The sequence below is a fragment of the Panulirus ornatus genome, chromosome 33, assembly GCF_036320965.1.
Source record: "Panulirus ornatus isolate Po-2019 chromosome 33, ASM3632096v1, whole genome shotgun sequence".
In the NCBI taxonomy this organism is placed as follows: domain Eukaryota; kingdom Metazoa; phylum Arthropoda; class Malacostraca; order Decapoda; family Palinuridae; genus Panulirus; species Panulirus ornatus.
In genome coordinates, this window is record NC_092256.1 from 3937554 (window position 1) to 3958102 (window position 20549).

The following is a 20549-nucleotide window of genomic DNA, read 5'->3' on the forward strand; positions in this document are numbered from 1 at the left end:
CCTGGTTCAATCCATTGACAGCACGTCGATCCCGGTATACCACATCCTTCCAATTCACTCTATTCCTTGCACGCTTTTCACCATAGTACATGTTGAGGCCCCGATCACTCAAAATCTTTTTCACTCCATATTTCCTCCTCCAATTTGGTCTCCCACTTCTCCTCATTCCCTCCACCTCTGACACATATATCCTCTTGGTGAATCTGTCCTCACTCATTCTCTGCGTTTGACCAAACCATTTCAAAACACCCTCTTCTGCTCTCTCAACCACACTCTTTTTATTACCACACATCTCTCTTACCCTTACATTACTTACTCGATCAAACCACCTCACACCAGCTATTGTCCTCAAACATCTCATTTCTAGCACATCCACCCTCCTCCGTACAACTCTATCCATAGCCTACGCCTGGCAACCATATAACATTGTTGGAACCACTATTCCTTCAAACATACCTATTTTTGCTTTCCGAAATAATGTTCTCGACCTCCACACATTCTTCAAGACTCCCAGAACTTTCTCCCCCTCCCTCACCCTATGATACACTTCCACTTCCATGGTTCCATTCGTAGCCAAATCCACTCCCAGATATCTAAAACATTTCACTTCCTCCAGTTTTTCTCCATTCAAACATACCTCCCAATTGACTTGACCCTCAACCCTACTGTACCCAATAAACTTGCTCTTATGCACATTTACTCTCAGCTTTTTTCTTTCACACACTTTATCAAACTCAGTCACCAGCTTCTGCAGTTTCTCACATGAATCAGCCACCAGCGCTGTATCATCAGCGAACAACAACTGACTCACTTCCCAAACTTTCTCATCCACAACAGACTGCATACTGGCCCCTCTTTCCAAAACTCTTGCAATCACCTCCGTAATAACCCCATCCATAAACAAATTAAACAACCATGGAGACATCACACACCCCTACCGCAAACCTACATTCACTGAGAACCAATCACTTTCCTCTCTTCCTACACGTACACATGCCTTACATCCTCGATAAAAACTTTTCACTGCTTCTAACAACTTGCCTCCCACAGCATATATTCTTAATACCTTCCACAGAGCATCTCTATCAACTCTATCATATGCCTTCTTCAGATCCATAAATGGTACATACAAATCCATTTGTGTATATATATATATATATATATATATATATATATATATATATATATATATATATATATATATATATAGATATAGATATAGATATATATATTCCTATGAGTCCACGGGGAGAATGAAACATGAAAAGTTCCCAAGTGCACTTTCGTGTAATAATCACATCATCAGGGGAGAGACAAGAGAGAAATATAGCAGTCAGTTGATATACATCGAAGAGACAAAGCTAGGACGCCATTTGGTAAACATGTGATTGTCCAATCACTGACTGCTATATTGGAAGCGGAAGTGGATCATAGGGTGGGGGAGGGGGCGAAAATTCTGGGGGCCTTGAAGAATGTGTGGAAGTCGAGAACATTATCTCGGAAAGCAAAAATGGGTATGTTTGAAGGAATAGTGGTTCCAACAATGTTGTATGGTTGCGAGGCGTGGGCTATCGATAGAGTTGTGCGCAGGAGGATGGATGTGCTGGAAATGAGATGTTTGAGGACAATGTGTGGTGTGAGGTGGTTTGATCGAGTGAGTAACGTAAGGGTAAGAGAGATGTGTGGAAATAAAAAGAGCGTGGTTGAGAGAGCAGAAGAGGGTGTTTTGAAGTGGTTTGGGCACATGGAGAGAATGAGTGAGGAAAGATTGACCAAGAGGATATATGTGTCGGAGGTGGAGGGAACGAGGAGAAGAGGGAGACCAAATTGGAGGTGGAAAGATGGAGTGAAAAAGATTTTGTGTGATCGGGGCCTGAACATGCAGGAGGGTGAAAGGAGGGCAAGGAATAGAGTGAATTGGAGCGATGTGGTATACCGGGGTTGACGTGCTGTCCGTGGATTGAATCAAGGCATGTGAAGCGTCTGGGGTAAACCATGGAAAGCTGTGTAGGTATGTATATTTGCGTGTGTGGATGTATGTATATACATGTGTATGGGGGGGGGGGGGGGTGGGGCCATTTCTTTCGTCTGTTTCCTTGCGCTACCTCGCAAACGCGGGAGACAGCGACAAAGTATAAAAAAAAAAAAAAAAAAATATATATATATATATATATATATATATATATATATATATATATATATATATATATATGTATTATATATATATATATATATATATATATATATATATATATATATATATATATATATATATATATATATATATATATATATATATATATATTACACTTGATCGCAGTTTTCCTCGTCAGCGAGGTGGCGCAAGGAAACAGACGGAAAACGATCCATCTACATATACATAGACGGCTATACACTTACATATACATACACATACATATGCATATCAGTATATACTCGTGTACATAAATATACATACACATTCACAAATATATACATATATACACATGTACATATTCATACTTGCTTGCCTTCAATCCATTCCTGGAGTCTCCCCGTTCTATAGGAAACAACATCGCCACACCCTGCCTCAACGAGGTAGCGCCAGGAAGGAGACGAAAAAAGGTCACATCCGCTCACACTCAGTCTCCAGCTGTCATGTGTAATATACCGAAACCATAGCTCGTTGTCTACATCCAGGCCCCACAAACTTTTCTCTGGTCTCCTGGAATGTTTCACGTATCCTGGTTTAGTCCATTGACAGCACGTCGACCCTACTATAACACATCGTTCCAGTTAACTCTGCTTTGTTTACACCTGCGTGTTTAGGCACCGAATGCTCAAAATCTTTTTCACTCCAACCTTTCACATCCAAATTGGTCTACTGCTTCTTGTTTCCTCCAACTCTGACACATATATCCTCTTTCCTCAGTCATTCTCTCCATATGTCCAAACCATTTCAACACACCTTTCTTTTTCTCTCAATACACTCTTTTTATTACCATGTATCTCTCTTACCCTTTCATTACTTACTCGATCAAAGCACCTCACTCCACACATTTTCATCAAACATATTATTTCCAATATATTCATCCTCCTCTGCACAACCCTATCTATTTCCCATTCCTCGCAGCCATAGAATATTGTTAAAACTACTATTCCTTCAAACATACCCCTTTTTACTCTCTGAGATAACGTTCTCTCTTTCCAAACATTTTTCAGTGCCTCAATAACCTTTGCCCCCTCCCCACCCTATGATTCACTTCCACTTCCATGGTTCCATTTGCTTCCAAGTCCACTCCCAGGGTGAAAAAATATTCATAACATAAAACAGTTGATAGAAATTATCAAAAGGGTTTTGTTTAATAGAACAGATTAATATCCCTTTACATGTAGAGAAAGTTTTGTGTCCATGTATTTACGTAATTATTTTGGGATGGTGGTAAACTGGCAAATTTTTTTTCATTTGTCACTAATGTATTTCACTGTCACAGTTGAATATAAATGGATGTGAATTTCTTTGTTAGATACACATGTATATGAATTAATTTTCCTTTGTATAGGGACTAAAAGGTTAGAATAATTGCAGGAAGATATGATTTATCATGGGATGAAAAATGCTTTGAACGATGGGCCCCAAACATATAGGAGGATGAGAGGCACATATGTTATAGAGTGAATTGGACTGATGTGGTAAACAGTGGGGAATGTGCTGTTATTGGACTGAATGAGGGCATTTAAAGCAGTCTGAGGAAACCACGGAAAGGTTTGTTGGGTATGGTTATGGATAGGGAGATGTGGTTTTGGTGCATTACGCATGACAGCTAGAGAACGGATATGAGTGAATGAGGTCTTCTCTGTCTGTTCATGACGCTACCCGTGTTAGCGAGGTGTTCATGACGCTACCTCGCTAACACGGGAAATGATGCACAAGTATGAAAAAATATGATCGAGTTATTTCTCTATCAAAAGTTAAAAAGATGAAGTAAAACGAGAATGGAATTCTAGTACTTATATGAATGATAGAATTTTTGAGCAAGTTCTTTGAAATTCCTTGAAGGAATGAAATTCTGAGAACCTATTCATTATATTCTTGAACATTTTCAGCCAGTTTACTCTCTCCACTTCCTTAGGGTTTAGCACACTCAAATCACAAAGATGGATACTGTAACAGCAGAGCAATGCCACTGAAAACTACAACTCTAACACTCCCTTATTTCCAGAATGTTAAAAAGTTCGGTGCAACACAGAGATGATTGCATGTTCAAACTAAGAGGCAAAACTCGGTTACACTTGATAACATGAGATTTGGTTACCTCTGTAAAGGGATATATTGAGAGATTACAAAGACGTTGTATCTGCTAGTTATATATTGTACCGTAAAATTAGGTTACATTTATATACATGCATTCAGCATTGGTTAGATTTAAGGCAATGGCAAGTTTTAATTGAAATACAACACAGAACTGCACATGTATAACATATTTACTTTGACAAAAATGGCGTTTGTAGATACTGTGTGAGCTATATTAATTATCGTTGCATCATATTTACAATGAAATATATGCTATATGATCAGAATATCAAACGTTTTCTTGGTTTATTGTATATGGTAGGCTGTATTGGTATTAACATGATGGTGTTTCTGATGAAATAGATATCAATGGTTTTCTGCTTTCCTGATTTGACAGAAAAGGCTGTGCTGGACCTGCTGACTCCCCTCATTGGTGACTTGGATATAGCCCTTCAAGGTTTTATTGATATTGGAAAGATTGGCATGGGTGTGGCCAAATTCATCAACATCATTGCTGACCAGGTAAGCATATTGTTAAGGGCATATTGAAAGACTAAGTTTTGTACTTACCATTATCCTTGCTAAACAAAGGTTACCATACATTGTATTAGTGATGGAGTTCTTTGATAGTGTACATTTTTCTTTTTAATGGGGGTATTAAGCCAGCAGTACTGGCTTATGTGAGAGAAGTGTGTCGTGTGGGAGGTGGGCAGATGAGAAAGGCAGTGAGTGGTGGGATGACAAAGTTGAGTTATAGTGAAAGAAAAAAGAGAGAGGTTTGTGGGTGTCACCAACAGGGAAGAAGTGTGTATGATTGGGAGATGTACAAGAGAAAGTGGGAGTGAAGTGGAAAGTGCAAGAGATGGAACAGAAAAAGCAAGATTTGGTATGAGCGAGTATTAGCAGAATTCACAGAAAATATGAATGTATTTTGGAAGAATGCTTATTGTGTGAAAAAAACAAGAGAACAAATGGGAGCATAATTGAAGAGGGTAAGTAAGGTAATGGTAGCAGGCTGAGACAAGTTGAAGAGGAGATGGAGTGAGTACTTTGAAGGACTTAAATGTTTTTGATAATGAGGTAGCAGATGCAGGGTGTTTGGGTCCCGGAGGTATGCGAATATAGAGTCATGGCAACTTGTTTGGCAAAAAGAAAAGATGGGTTGAAAGCCTTGTGTAGGTTGAAATGCGGCAAAGCAATTGGAGTAGATAGTATTGCAGGTGAATTTCTTAAGAAAGGGGTAACTATATGGTTGATTGGCGTATTAGGATTTTAAATGTATGTATGGATATGATGAGTTGCCGCAGGATAGTCAGAATTCATGTATGGTGCCATTGCATAAATGCAAAGAGAACAAAGGTGAGTGTTTGAATAAAGAGATACAAGTTTGTTGAGTGTATCTGATCAGTAGTATGGAAAAGCATTGGTTAAGAGGGTGGTGGCATGCACAGGTTATTAGACTGGGGGAAGAAAAGTGTGGTTTCTACCACTCCTAAAACCACATTGTTCCTCCCCAGTTTGATGCTCTGTGCACGTCACTACCTTCCCTTGCCTTCTTTGTACAGTGGTACTATACATACATACCACCAATCCTCAGGCACCTAACCATGATCAGTATATACATTAAAATTCCTAAGTAACCAGTCAACAACACAGGCACCATCTTTCTTTAGTGTTTACGCGTCTGAAAATGAGAGGATAAAGGGAAAAAGGTGAGTGTTCTGGGGGAGCCGAGTAGGTATGGCAGCAGTTCTGGTTCAAATGATCGAGCATTAGGGATGTGAGGGTGGGTACTGTTTCAGGCGAGGATATGTTGTAATTAGGGACCAAGGAGTGCTCGAAGTTGTGAACAGAAATGATGGACAGTTTATGTTGCTGCATGCTGAAAAAGATCTGGTGATAGGGAATACCTGGTTGAAAAGAGGGACAGAAATAAGTATACATAGGTAAATAGGAAAGATTATTAGAGGGTATTATTGGATTATGTACCAACTGATTGGCATGCAAAGCAGGCACTCTTGGATGTGAATGTACCTAGAGAGGCTAGCTGGTGGGATGTTAGATCATCAGTTGGTGGAGGAGAGGGAGAAGGTTTGTAGAGGCTTTAAGAAAAAAGGAAATGATGTGGATGGAAAAAGGATTATGAAAGTATATGAGCTTGGAAAAGAGAGTTACGAGAAGAGATACTGGGAGAGGTTGAATGTAGAATGACAAAAGTTGAGAGTAAATGAAGTTAAAGAAATGGGTGAGGAATGAGAGGCGTTTAGGGAAGCACAGCTTACATTTGCGAGAGAAGTATGTGACATGAAGATAGATGTTGCTCAGGAGAAAAAGTGTGGTGAGTAATGAGATGAGGAAGTTAAGTTAATAATGGGCATGTGGTAAGAATGTAATGAAGCAAATAGGCATTTGCTTAGCTGGAGTAGATGAATCCTTTGGATTAAATAGGGTGGACAGTGCATAAGAATTGTTAAGAGAATATTTCAATAGATTTTTTGCAAGGCATGAGTGCAAGTGATTGGTAGATGTACATACAAGAGAAAGTGGCAAGAGGTCAAGAGGAAGGTGCAAATGAGAATAGGGATAAGCTAATATCAGCAAACTTCTGGGAGAATTAGAAAATGTTTTGGAAGGAGTGTAGTAGAGTTAGAAAAATAAGAGAAGAAATGAGAACATCGATGAAGGGTGCAAATGGGGAAGTGGTAATATGTGGAAATGAGGTGTAGAGGAGATTGAGTGCGTCTTCTGAAGTGTTGTTAATCGTGTTCGATGATAGGGTGGCATATATAGGATGTTTTGGACTTATAAGAGGTATATGAAGTAAGAAGTCGTGGGAAGTGGTTGGTGAAAATAGAAGAGGTGGTGAAAGTCTTGCATAAGATGAAGTGCGGCAAAGTTGTTCGAGTGGATGTGATTGCAATTGAATTTCTTGAGCAAAGGATTGTTGTGTATTTTTCATTGATTGGTTAGGTTTTTCATCATATGTATGGCTTTTGATTACGTGCTGGAGGATTGGTAGAATGCCTATACAGTGCCACTGTATAATGGCAAGGGGGACAAAGCTGAATGCTGAAATGTAAGTTGTGGAGGAAAGTGGTGATTGACAGGGTGGTGATATGCACAGTTTCAGGTTGTGGGAGACACTGTGACTTCAGGAGTGGGAGAGGATGTGTTGGTTTCTGTAAAGAATGTGTGCGAAAAGTACTTGGAGAAACAGAAAGACTTGTATGTGACATTTATGGATATGGAGAATGTGTATGACTGGGCTAATGAAGACACTATGTTGAAGGTGTTGCAAGGGAACCTGCTAAAAGTAGTGAATAGTTTTTATTAAGAGAGTAAAGGGTGTGTGTGATCAGGAACAGAGGAGGGGGGTTGGCTCCATGTGATGTTGGGTCTGCGGCAAGGATGTGTGATGTCACCTTGACTGTTTAATTTGTTAATGGGTTAGGTGGTGAAGGAGGTTAATGCAAAGGTCTTGGAGTCTGTTGGAGGTGGGGTGGAGCTGGGAATTGAGTCAGTTGTTTGCTGATGATACTACGCTGGTGGGATATACGAATAAGAAACTGCAGAAGTTGATGTCTGAGTTTGAGAGAGTGTGTAAAAGGAGAAAATTCAGAGTAGATGTGAATAAAAGCAAGGATATTTGGGTTAGCAGTGAAGAAAAACATTTTATTTGGAATTAGAGTTTGAATGAAGAGAACTTGGAGGAAGAAGAGTGTTTTAGATTTCTAGGAGTAGATATGACAGCAGACAGAACCATGGGAACTGAAGTGAGCCATAGGGTGGATGAAGAGGCAAATGTCGTCAGCACAAAGAAGAATGTGTGGAAAAAGAGGTCACTTTTTCTAGCGAATTATGGTCTCACTGGTGCTATATGGATGCGAGGCGTGGACCTCTAGACAATAATGTAAAGAAGATTGCAGATGCGTTGGTAATGAAATGTTTACGGTCGAGGTATGGTGTGAGGGTTGTTAACTGAATAGATAAGGATAGAGTAAAATAGAGATATGGTAGTAAGAGGAGGATGTATAAAAGAGTTGAAGAAAGTTTACTGCAGTGGTTTGGATATATAGAGAGGATGAGTGGGGAGAGGATGACTAAGAGCGTACACATGTCAGAAGTGCGTAGAACAAGGAAGAGGGAAAACCAAGGATGAGATGGAAGGATGCAGTGAAAGATCCTTTGAAGTTTCAAGTTCTGAACATACAGGAGGGTGTGAGGCATGCAAGGGATAAAGAGAATTGGAGTGACGTGCTACATAGGGGATGACATTCTCTTAGTAGGTTGAACCAGGGCGGTTGAAGTGGTTAAGGGAAACCACTGAAAGGTCTGCACGACCTGGTTTTGTGTAAGATCTGTGATTTCGGTTTATTATACATGACAGCTAGGGAGTGTATGTGAGCAAATGAGACTATTTCTTCATCTGTTCCCAGCACTTCCTCAGTTAATCGGGATTTCTCAAACGTATGATATATATATATATATATATATATATATATATATATATATATATATATATATATATATATATATATATATATATATATATTACAGAGGTATAAGTTTGTTGAGTATTCCTGGTAAATTATATGGGAGGGTATTGATTGAGAGGGTGAAGGCATGTACAGAGCATCAGATTGGGGAAGAGCAGTGTGGTTTCAGAAGTGGTAGAGGATGTGTGGATCAGGTGTTTGCTTTGAAGAATGTATGTGAGAAATACTTAGAAAAGCAAATGGATTTGTATGTAGCATTTATGGATCTGGAGAAGGCATATGATAGAGTTGATAGAGATGCTCTGTGGAAGGTATTAAGAATATATGGTGTGGGAGGAAAGTTGTTAGAAGCAGTGAAAAGTTTTTATCGAGGATGTAAGGCATGTGTACGTGTAGGAAGAGAGGAAAGTGATTGGTTCTCAGTGAATGTAGGTTTGCGGCAGGGGTGTGTGATGTCTCCATGGTTGTTTAATTTGTTTATGGATGGGGTTGTTAGGGAGGTAAATGCAAGAGTTTTGGAAAGAGGGGCAAGTATGAAGTCTGTTGGGGATGAGAGAGCTTGGGAAGTGAGTCAGTTGTTGTTCGCTGATGATACAGCGCTGGTGGCTGATTCATGTGAGAAACTGCAGAAGCTGGTGACTGAGTTTGGTAAAGTGTGTGGAAGAAGAAAGTTAAGAGTAAATGTGAATAAGAGCAAGGTTATTAGGTACAGTAGGGTTGAGGGTCAAGTCAATTGGGAGGTGAGTTTGAATGGAGAAAAACTGGAGGAAGTGAAGTGTTTTAGATATCTGGGAGTGGATCTGGCAGCGGATGGAACCATGGAAGCGGAAGTGGATCATAGGGTGGGGGAGGGGGCGAAAATTCTGGGGGCCTTGAAGAATGTGTGGAAGTCGAGAACATTATCTCGGAAAGCAAAAATGGGTATGTTTGAAGGAATAGTGGTTCCAACAATGTTGTATGGTTGCGAGGCGTAGGCTATGGATAGAGTTGTGCGTAGGAGGATGGATGTGCTGGAAATGAGATGTTTGAGGACAATGTGTGGTGTGAGGTGGTTTGATCGAGTGAGTAACGTAAGAGTAAGAGAGATGTGTGGAAATAAAAAGAGCGTGGTTGAGAGAGCAGAAGAGGGTGTTTTGAAGTGGTTTGGGCACATGGAGAGAATGAGTGAGGAAAGATTGACCAAGAGGATATATGTGTCGGAGGTGGAGGGAACGAGGAGAAGAGGGAGACCAAATTGGAGGTGGAAAGATGGAGTGAAAAAGATTTTGTGTGATCGGGGCCTGAACATGCAGGAGGGTGAAAGGAGGGCAAGGAATAGAGTGAATTGGATCGATGTGGTATACCGGGGTTGACGTGCTGTCAGTGGATTCAATCAAGGCATGTGAAGCGTCTGGGGTAAACCATGGAAAGCTGTGTAGGTACGTATATTTGCGTGTGTGGACGTATGCATATACATGTGTATGGGGCGGGGTTGGGCCATTTCTTTCGTCTGTTTCCTTGCGCTACCTCGCAAACGCGGGAGACAGCGACAAAGAATAATAAAAAAAAAATATAATATATATATATATATATATATATATATATATATATATATATATATTTTTTTTTTTTTTTTTTTTTTTTTTATACTTTGTCGCTGTCTCCCGCGTTTGCGAGGTAGCGCAAGGAAACAGACGAAAGAAATGGCCCAACCCCCCCCCCCCCATACACATGTACATACACACGTCCACACACGCAAATATACATACCTACACAGCTTTCCATGGTTTACCCCAGACGCTTCACATGCCTTGATTCAATCCACTGACAGCACGTCAACCCCTGTATACCACATCGCTCCAATTCACTCTATTCCTTGCCCTCCTTTCACCCTCCTGCATGTTCAGGCCCCGATCACACAAAATCTTTTTCACTCCATCTTTCCACCTCCAATTTGGTCTCCCTCTTCTCCTCGTTCCCTCCACCTCCGACACATATATCCTCTTGGTCAATCTTTCCTCACTCATTCTCTCCATGTGCCCAAACCATTTCAAAACACCCTCTTCTGCTCTCTCAACCACGCTCTTTTTATTTCCACACATCTCTCTTACCCTTACGTTACTTACTCGATCAAACCACCTCACACCACACATTGTCCTCAAACATCTCATTTCCAGCACATCCATCCTCCTGCGCACAACTCTATCCATAGCCCACGCCTCGCAACCATACAACATTGTTGGAACCACTATTCCTTCAAACATACCCATTTTTGCTTTCAGAGATAATGTTCTCGACTTCCACACATTTTTCAAGGCTCCCAAAATTTTCGCCCCCTCCCCCACCCTATGATCCACTTCCGCTTCCATGGTTCCATCCGCTGACAGATCCACTCCCAGATATCTAAAACACTTCACTTCCTCCAGTTTTTCTCCATTCAAACTCACCTCCCAATTGACTTGACCCTCAACCCTACTGTACCTAATAACCTTGCTCTTATTCACATTTACTCTTAACTTTCTTCTTCCACACACTTTACCAAACTCAGTCACCAGCTTCTGCAGTTTCTCACATGAATCAGCCACCAGCGCTGTATCATCAGCGAACAACAACTGACTCACTTCCCAAGCTCTCTCATCCCCAACAGACTTCATACTTGCCCCTCTTTCCAAAACTCTTGCATTTACCTCCCTAACAACCCCATCCATAAACAAATTAAACAACCATGGAGACATCACACACCCCTGCCGCAAACCTACATTCACTGAGAACCAATCACTTTCCTCTCTTCCTACACGTACACATGCCTTACATCCTCGATAAAAACTTTTCACTGCTTCTAACAACTTGCCTCCCACACCATATATTCTTAATACCTTCCACAGAGCATCTCTATCAACTCTATCATATGCCTTCTCCAGATCCATAAATGCTACATACAAATCCATTTGCTTTTCTAAGTATTTCTCACATACATTCTTCAAAGCAAACACCTGATCCACACATCCTCTACCACTTCTGAAACCGCACTGCTCTTCCCCAATCTGATGCTCTGTACATGCCTTCACCCTCTCAATCAATACCCTCCCATATAATTTACCAGGAATACTCAACAAACTTATACCTCTGTAATTTGAGCACTCACTCTTATCCCCTTTGCCTTTGTACAATGGCACTATGCACACATTCCGCCAATCCTCAGGCACCTCACCATGAGTCATACATACATTAAATAACCTTACCAACCAGTCAACAATACAGTCACCCCCTTTTTTTATAAATTCCACTGCAATACCATCCAAACCTGCTGCCTTGCCGGCTTTCATCTTCCGCAAAGCTTTTACTACCTCTTCTCTGTTTACCAAATCATTTTCCCTAACCCTCTCACTTTGCACACCACCTCGACCAAAACACCCTATATCTGCCACTCTGTCATCAGACACATTCAACAAACCTTCAAAATACTCATTCCATCTCCTTCTCACATCACCACTACTTGTTATCACCTCCCCATTTACGCCCTTCACTGAAGTTCCCATTTGCTCCCTTGTCTTACGCACCCTATTTACCTCCTTCCAGAACATCTTTTTATTCTCCCTAAAATTTACTGATAGTCTCTCACCCCAACTCTCATTTGCCCTTTTTTTCACCTCTTGCACCTTTCTCTTGACATCCTGTCTCTTTCTTTTATACTTCTCCCACTCAATTGCATTTTTTCCCTGCAAAAATCGTCCAAATGCCTCTCTCTTCTCTTTCACTAATACTCTTACTTCTTCATCCCACCACTCACTACCCTTTCTAAACAGCCCACCTCCCACTCTTCTCATGCCACAAGCATCTTTTGCGCAATCCATCACTGATTCCCTAAATACATCCCATTCCTCCCCCACTCCCCTTACTTCCATTGTTCTCACCTTTTTCCATTCTGTACACAGTCTCTCCTGGTACTTCCCCACACAGGTCTCCTTCCCAAGCTTACTTACTCTCACCACCTTCTTCACCCCAACATTCACTCCTCTTTTCTGAAAACCCATACTAATCTTCACCTTAGCCTCCACAAGATAATGATCAGACATCCCTCCAGTTGCACCTCTCAGCACATTAACATCCAAAAGTCTCTCTTTCGCACGCCTGTCAATTAACACGTAATCCAATAACGCTCTCTGGCCATATATATATATATATATATATATATATATATATATATTTCATACTATTCGCCATTTCCCGCGTTTGCGAGGTAGCGTTAAGAACAGAGGACTGGGCCTTAGAGGGAAAATCCTCACCTGGCCCCCTTCTCTGTTCCTTCTTTTGGAAAATTAAATAAAAAATGAGAGGGGAGGATTTCCAGCCACCCGCTCCCTCCCCTTTTAGTCGCCTTCTACGACACGCAGGGAATACGTGGGAAGTATTCTTTCTCCCCTATCCCCAGGGATAATATATATATATATATATATATATATATATATATATATATATATATATATATATATATATATATATATATATATATATATATATATATATATATATATATATATATATATATATATTCGCCCCCTCCCCCACCCTATGATCCACTTCCGCTTCCATGGTTCCATCCGCTGCCAGATCCACTCCCAGATATCTAAGACACTTTACTTCCTCCAGTTTTGCTCCATTCAAAGTTACCTCCCAATTGACTTGACCCTCAACCCTACTGTACCTAATAATCTTGCTCTTATTCACATTTACTCTTAATTTTCTTCTTTCACACACTTTACCAAACTCAGTCACCAGCTTCTGCAGAGTCTCACATGAATCAGCCACCAGCGCTGTATCATCAGCGAACAACAACTGACTCACTTCCCAAGCTCTCTCATCCCCAACAGACTTCATACTTGCCCCTCTTTCCAAAACTCTTGCATTCACCTCCCTAACAACCCCATCCATAAACAAATCAAACAACCATGGAGACATCACACACCCCTGCCGCAAACCTACATTCACTGAGAACCAATCACTTTCCTCTCTTCCTACACGTACACATGCCTTACATCCTCGATATATATATATATATATATATATTTTTTTTTTTTTTTTTTTTTATACTTTGTCGCTGTCTCCCGCGTTTGCGAGGTAGCGCAAGGAAACAGACGAAAGAAATGGCCCAACCCCCCCCCCCCCCATACACATGTACATACACACGTCCACACACGCAAATATACATACCTACACAGCTTTCCATGGTTTACCCCAGACGCTTCACATGCCTTGCTTCAATCCACTGACAGCACGTCAACCCCGGTATACCACATGAATCCAATTCACTCTATTTCTTGCCCTCCTTTCACCCTCCTGCATGTTCAGGCCCCGATCACACAAAATCTTTTTCACTCCATCTTTCCACCTCCAATTTGATCTCCCTCTTCTCCTCGTTCCCTCCACCTCCGACACATATATCCTCTTGGTCAATCTCTCCTCACTCATTCTCTCCATGTGCCCAAACCATTTCAAAACACCCTCTTCTGCTCTCTCAACCACGCTCTTTTTATTTCCACACATCTCTCTTACCCTTACGTTACTTACTCGATCAAACCACCTCACACCACACATTGTCCTCAAACATCTCATTTCCAGCACATCCATCCTCCTAAATATATATATATATATATATATATATATATATATATATATATATATATGTATATATATATATATATATATATATATATTATATATATATATATATATATATATATATATATATATATGTATATATATATATATATATATATATATATATATATATATATATATATATATATATATATATATATATATATATATATATATATATATATATATATATATATATATATATATATATGGGTTTTCAGAAAAGAAGCGTGAATGTTGGGGTGAAGAGGGTGGTGAGAGTAAGTGAGCTTGAGAAGGAGACCTGTGTGAGGAAGTACCAGGAGAGACTGAGTACAGAATGGAAAAAGGTGAGAACAATGGAAGTAAGGGGAGTGGGGGAGGAATGGGATGTATTTAGGGAATCAGTGATGGATTGCGCAAAAGATGCTTGTGGCATGAGAAGAGTGGGAGGTGGGTTGATTAGAAAGGGTAGTGAGTGGTGGGATGAAGAAGTAAGAGTATTAGTGAAAGAGAAGAGAGAGGCATTTGGACGATTTTTGCAGGGAAAAAATGCAATTGAGTGGGAGATGTATAAAAGAAAGAGACAGGAGGTCAAGAGAAAGGTGCAAGAGGTGAAAAAAAGGGCAAATGAGAGTTGGGGTGAGAGAGTATCATTAAATTTTAGGGAGAATAAAAAGATGTTCTGGAAGGAGGTAAATAAAGTGCGTAAGACAAGGGGGCAAATGGGAACTTCAGTGAAGGGCGCAAATGGGGAGGTGATAACAAGTAGTGGTGATGTGAGAAGGAGATGGAGTGAGTATTTCGAAGGTTTGTTGAATGTGTTTGATGATAGAGTGGCAGATATAGGGTGTTTTGGTCGAGGTGGTGTGCAAAGTGAGAGGGTTAGGGAAAATGATTTGGTAAACAGAGAAGAGGTAGTGAAAGCTTTGCGGAAGTTGAAAGCCGGCAAGGCAGCAGGTTTGGATGGTATTGCAGTGGAATTTATTAAAAAAGGGGGTGACTGTATTGTTGACTGGTTGGTAAGGTTATTTAATGTATGTATGACTCATGGTGAGGTGCCTGAGGATTGGCGGAATGCGTGCATAGTGCCATTGTACAAATGCAAAGGGGATAAGAGTGAGTGCTCAAATTACAGAGGTATAAGTTTGTTGAGTATTCCTGGTAAATTATATGGGAGGGTATTGATTGAGAGGGTGAAGGCATGTACAGAGCATCAGATTGGGGAAGAGCAGTGTGGTTTCAGAAGTGGTAGAGGATGTGTGGATCAGGTGTTTGCTTTGAAGAATGTATGTGAGAAATACTTAGAAAAGCAAATGGATTTGTATGTAGCATTTATGGATCTGGAGAAGGTATATGAGAGATGTGATAGAGATGCTCTGTGGAAGGTATTAAGAATATATGGTGTGGGAGGCAAGTTGTTAGAAGCAGTGAAAAGTTTTTATCGAGGATGTAAGGAATGTGTGCGTGTAGGAAGAGAGGAAAGTGATTGGTTCTCAGTGAGTGTAGGTTTGCGTCAGGTGTGTGTGATGTCTCCATGGTTGTTTAATTTGTTTATGGATGGGGTTGTTAGGGAGGTGAATGCAAGAGTTTTGGAAAGAGGGGCAAGTATGAAGTCTGTTGTGGATGAGAGAGCTTGGGAAGTAAGTCAGTTGTTGTTCGCTGATAATACAGCGCTGGTGGCTGATTCATGTGAGAAACTGCAGAAGCTGGTGACTGAGTTTGGTAAAGTGTATGAAAGAAGAAAGTTAAGAGTAAATGTGAATAAGAGCAAAGTTATTAGGTACAGTAGGGTTGAGAGTCAAGTCAATTGGGAGGTAAGTTTGAATGGATAAAAACTGGAGGAAGTAAAGTGTTTTAGATATCTGGGAGTGGATCTGGCAGCGGATGGAACCATGGAAGCGGAAGTGAATCATAGGGTGGGGGAGGGGGTGAAAATCCTGGGAGCCTTGAAGAATGTATGGAAGTCGAGAACATTATCTCGGAAAGCAAAAATGGGTATGTTTGAAGGAATAGAGGTTCCAACAATGTTGTATGGTTGCGAGGCGTGGACTATGGATAGAGTTGTGCGCAGGAGGGTGGATGTGCTGGAAATGAGATGTTTGAGGACAATGTGTGGTGTGAGGTGGTTTGATCGAGTAAGTAACCTAAGGGTAAGAGAGATGTGTGGAAATAAAAAGAGCGTGGTTGAGAGAGCAGAAGAGGGTTTTTTGAAATGGTTTGGGCACATGGAGAGAATGAGTGAGGAAAGATTCACCAAGAGGATATATGTGTCGGAGGTGGAGGGAACGAGGAGAAGTGGGAGACCAAATTGGAGGTGGAAAGATGGAGTGAAAAAGATTTTGAGTGATCGGGGCCTGAATATTCAGGAGGGTGAAAGGCGGGAAAGGAATAGAGTGAATTGGATCGATGTGGTATACCGGGGTCGACGTGCTGTCAATGGAGTGAATGAGGGCATGTGAAGCGTCTGGGGTAAACCATGGAAAGTTGTGTGGGGCCTGGATGTGGAAAGGGAGCTGTGGTTTTCGGGCATTATTGCATGACAGCTAGAGACTGGGTGTGGACGAATGAGGCCTTTGTTGTCTTTTCCTAGCGCGACTTCCCACACATGAGGGGGGAGGGGGATGTTATTCCATGTGTGGTGAGGTGGCGATGGGAATGAATAAAGGCAGACAGAGTGAATTGTGTGCATGTGTATATATGTATGTGTCTGTGTGTGTATATATATGTGTACATTGAGATGTATAGGTATGTATATTTGTGTGTGTTGACTTGTATGTATATACATGTGTATGGGGGTGGGTTGGGCCATTTCTATCGTCGGTTTCCTTGCGCTACCTCGCAAACGCGGGAGACAGCGACAAAGCAAAATGAAAAAAAAATAATAATATATATATATGTCTGTGGTATACCAAACAATTCTAAAACACCCTCTCCTGCTTTCTCAACCACACTCTTTTTATTAACACACATCTCTCTTACCCTTTCATTACTTACTCGATCAAACCACCTCACACCACATATTGTCCTTAAACACCTCATTTCCAACACATCCACCCTCCTCTGCACAACTCTATCTATATTCTACGCCTTGCAACCATATAACTTTGTTGTAACCACTATTCCTTCAAACATACCCATTTTTGCTTTCCGAGATGAAGTTCTCGCCTTCCACACATTTTTCAACGCTCCCAGAACCTTCGCCCCCTCCCCAACTCTGTGACTCACTTCCGCTGCCAAATGCGCTCCCAGATGTCTAAAGCATTTCAATTCCTCCATTTTTTCTCTATTGACACTTACCCCCCAATTGACTTGTCCCTCAATCGTACTGTACCTAATAACCCTGCTCTTATTCACAGTTACTCTCAGCTTTCTTCTTTCACACACTTTACTAAACTCAGCCACCAGCTTCTGCAGTTTCTCACCCGAATCAGCCACTAGCGTTGTATCATCAGCGAACAACAACTGACTTCCCAAACCCTCTCATCCACAACAGACTGCATACTTGCCCTTTCTCCAAAACTCTTGCATTCACCTCCCTGACAACCCCATCCATAGACAATTTGAACAACCATACAGACATCACGCACCCCCGCCGCAAACCGACATTCACTGAGAACCAATCACTTTCCTCTCTTCCTATTCGTATACATGCCTTACATCCTCGATAAAAACTTTTCACTGCTTAGAACAACTTGCCTCCCACACCATATATTCTTAATACCTTCCACAAAGCATCTCTATCAACTCTGTCATATGCCTTCTCCAGGTCCATAAATGCTACATATAAATCCATTTGCTTTTCTAAGTATTTATCACATGCATTCTTCAAAGCAAACACCTGATCCACACATCCTCTACCACTTCTGAAACCACACTGCTCTTCCCCAATCTGATGCTCTGTACATGCATTCACCCTCTCAATCAATACCCTCCCATATGATTTCCCAGGAATACTCAACAAACTTATACCTCTGTAATTTGAGCACTTACCTTTATCCCCTTTGTCTTTGTACAATGGCACCATGTATGCATTCCGCCAAACCTCATGCACCTCACCATGAGTCATACATACATTAGATAACTTTACAAACCATTCAGTAACACAGTCATGCTTTTCTTTTTATAAGAACTAATAATCACCCATCATCTCGCAACGTACTTTTATTTCTACCTACATCAGTCTGGAGTTCACTTCCGTACACTCTTAAATGTGAATAAATCAAGATCATCAGCTTTAGCAGTGAAAAGGGACAGATAATCTGGAGTGTGAGTTTGAGTTGATAGACCTTGGAGGTAGTGGAGTGTTTTAGATACCTGGAAGTGTATGTGGCAGGGAATGGAACCATGATAGAAGTACTGAGCCTTAGTGTGGGTGAGGAGTCAAAGATTCTGTGTGCATTGAGGAATGCGTGGAAAATTCATTGTCATAAGGGCAAAGATAGGTATGTTTCCTGGTACAGTAGTTCCTGTGGAACTGTATAGATACGAGACATAGGATTATTTGTTTTATGAACTATGATCGAATATGCAATAAGTGGGTAAGAGAGAGATCTGTTAGTAAGAGATGTATATATTAGAAATCCGAAGAGAGTCCGATGAAATGGTCTGGACGTAAGGGGAGGATGAGTGAGAGGATGACTAAGAGGTTGTACATGTCACAAGTGGAGGGTACAAGGAGAAGGGGGAAGCCAAGGAGGAGGTGGAAGGATGGAATGAAAGATACTTTGAAGGTTCAGGGACTGAACATGCACGAAGGTGGGAAGCATACAAGAGATAGAGTGAATTGGAGCGACTTAGTATACAGGGGACAACGCTCTATTAATTGGCTGAACTCTCTTCTTACTCGTACACATACCTTACATTCTTGGTAAAAACTTCTCAGTGCTTCTAGCAACTTACCTCCCACACCATATACTCTTACAACCTTCCACAAAGCATATCTATCAACCTTATCATATGCCTTCTCCAGATCCATAAATGCTGCATACAAATCCATCTTTTTTTTTAAGTATTTCTCACATATATTCTTCAAAGCAAACATTAGATCCATACATCCTCCAGCACTTCTGAAACCACACTGCTCTTCCCCAATCTGATGCTCTGTACACGCCTTTACCCTCTCATTCAATACCCTCCTATATGATTTCTCAGGAATACTCAATAAACTTATGCCTCTGTAATTTGAACACTCACCTTTATCCCCTATGCCTTTGTACAGTAGCACTATGCATGCATTCCGCCAATCCTCAGATGTTTCACCATAAACCATACATACATTGAATATCCTTACCAACCAATCAACAACACAGTGATCCCCCTTTTTTGATAAATTCCACAGCAATACCATCTAAACCTGCCGTCTTGCCGGCTTTCATCTTCCGCAAAGATTTTACTACCTCTTCTCTGTTTACCAAACCATTCTCCATGACCCTCTCACTTCGCACACCACCTCGACCAGAACAACCTATATTTGCCACTCTATCATCAAACACATTCAACAAACGCTCAAAATACTCACTCCATCTCCTCACTTCACCACTTCTTGCTATTACCTCCCCATTAGCCCCTTTGATCGATGCTCCCATTTGTTCTCTTGTCTTACGAACTTTATTTCCCTCCTTCCAAAATATCTTTTTATTCTCGCTAGAATCTCATGATACTCTCTCCCCCAACTCTCATTTGACCTCTTTTACACCTCTTGCACCTTTCTCTTGAACTCCTGCCGCTTTCTTTTATACATCACCCAGTCATTTGCACTATTTGCCTGCAAAAATCGTCCAAACGCCTCTCTCTTCTCTTTCACTAACAGTCTTACTTCTTCATCCCACCACTCACAACTCTTTCTAATCGTACCACCTCCCACCTTCCTCATCTCACAATCATCTTTTGCCATCACTGCTTCCCAAAAAACATCCCATTCCTCCCTCACTCCCTTACGTCATTTGCTCTCACCTTTTGCCATTCTTTTCTCAATCTTTCCTGGTACTTCCTCACACAAGTCTCCTTTCCAAGCTCACTTACTCTCACCACTCCCCTCACCCCAACATTCTCTCTTCTTTTCTGAAAACCTCTACAAATGATCACCTTTGCCTCCAAAAGATAATGATCAGACATCCCTCTAGTTGCACCTCTCAGCACATTAACATCCAAAAGTCTCTTTT

General features: G+C 41.0%; 1 protein-coding gene across 1 annotated transcript in view; it reads left to right on the plus strand.

Moving 5' to 3' along the window:
- LOC139759412 (uncharacterized) overlaps nt 1-20549 on the plus strand; it is a 351115-nt gene that overhangs the window by 157568 nt on the left and 172998 nt on the right. Inside the window, exon 3 of the mRNA XM_071681497.1 lies at nt 4671-4795. Within this exon, the coding sequence (XP_071537598.1) occupies nt 4671-4795 (125 nt within the window). The remainder of the gene's footprint in view (nt 1-4670; nt 4796-20549) is intronic.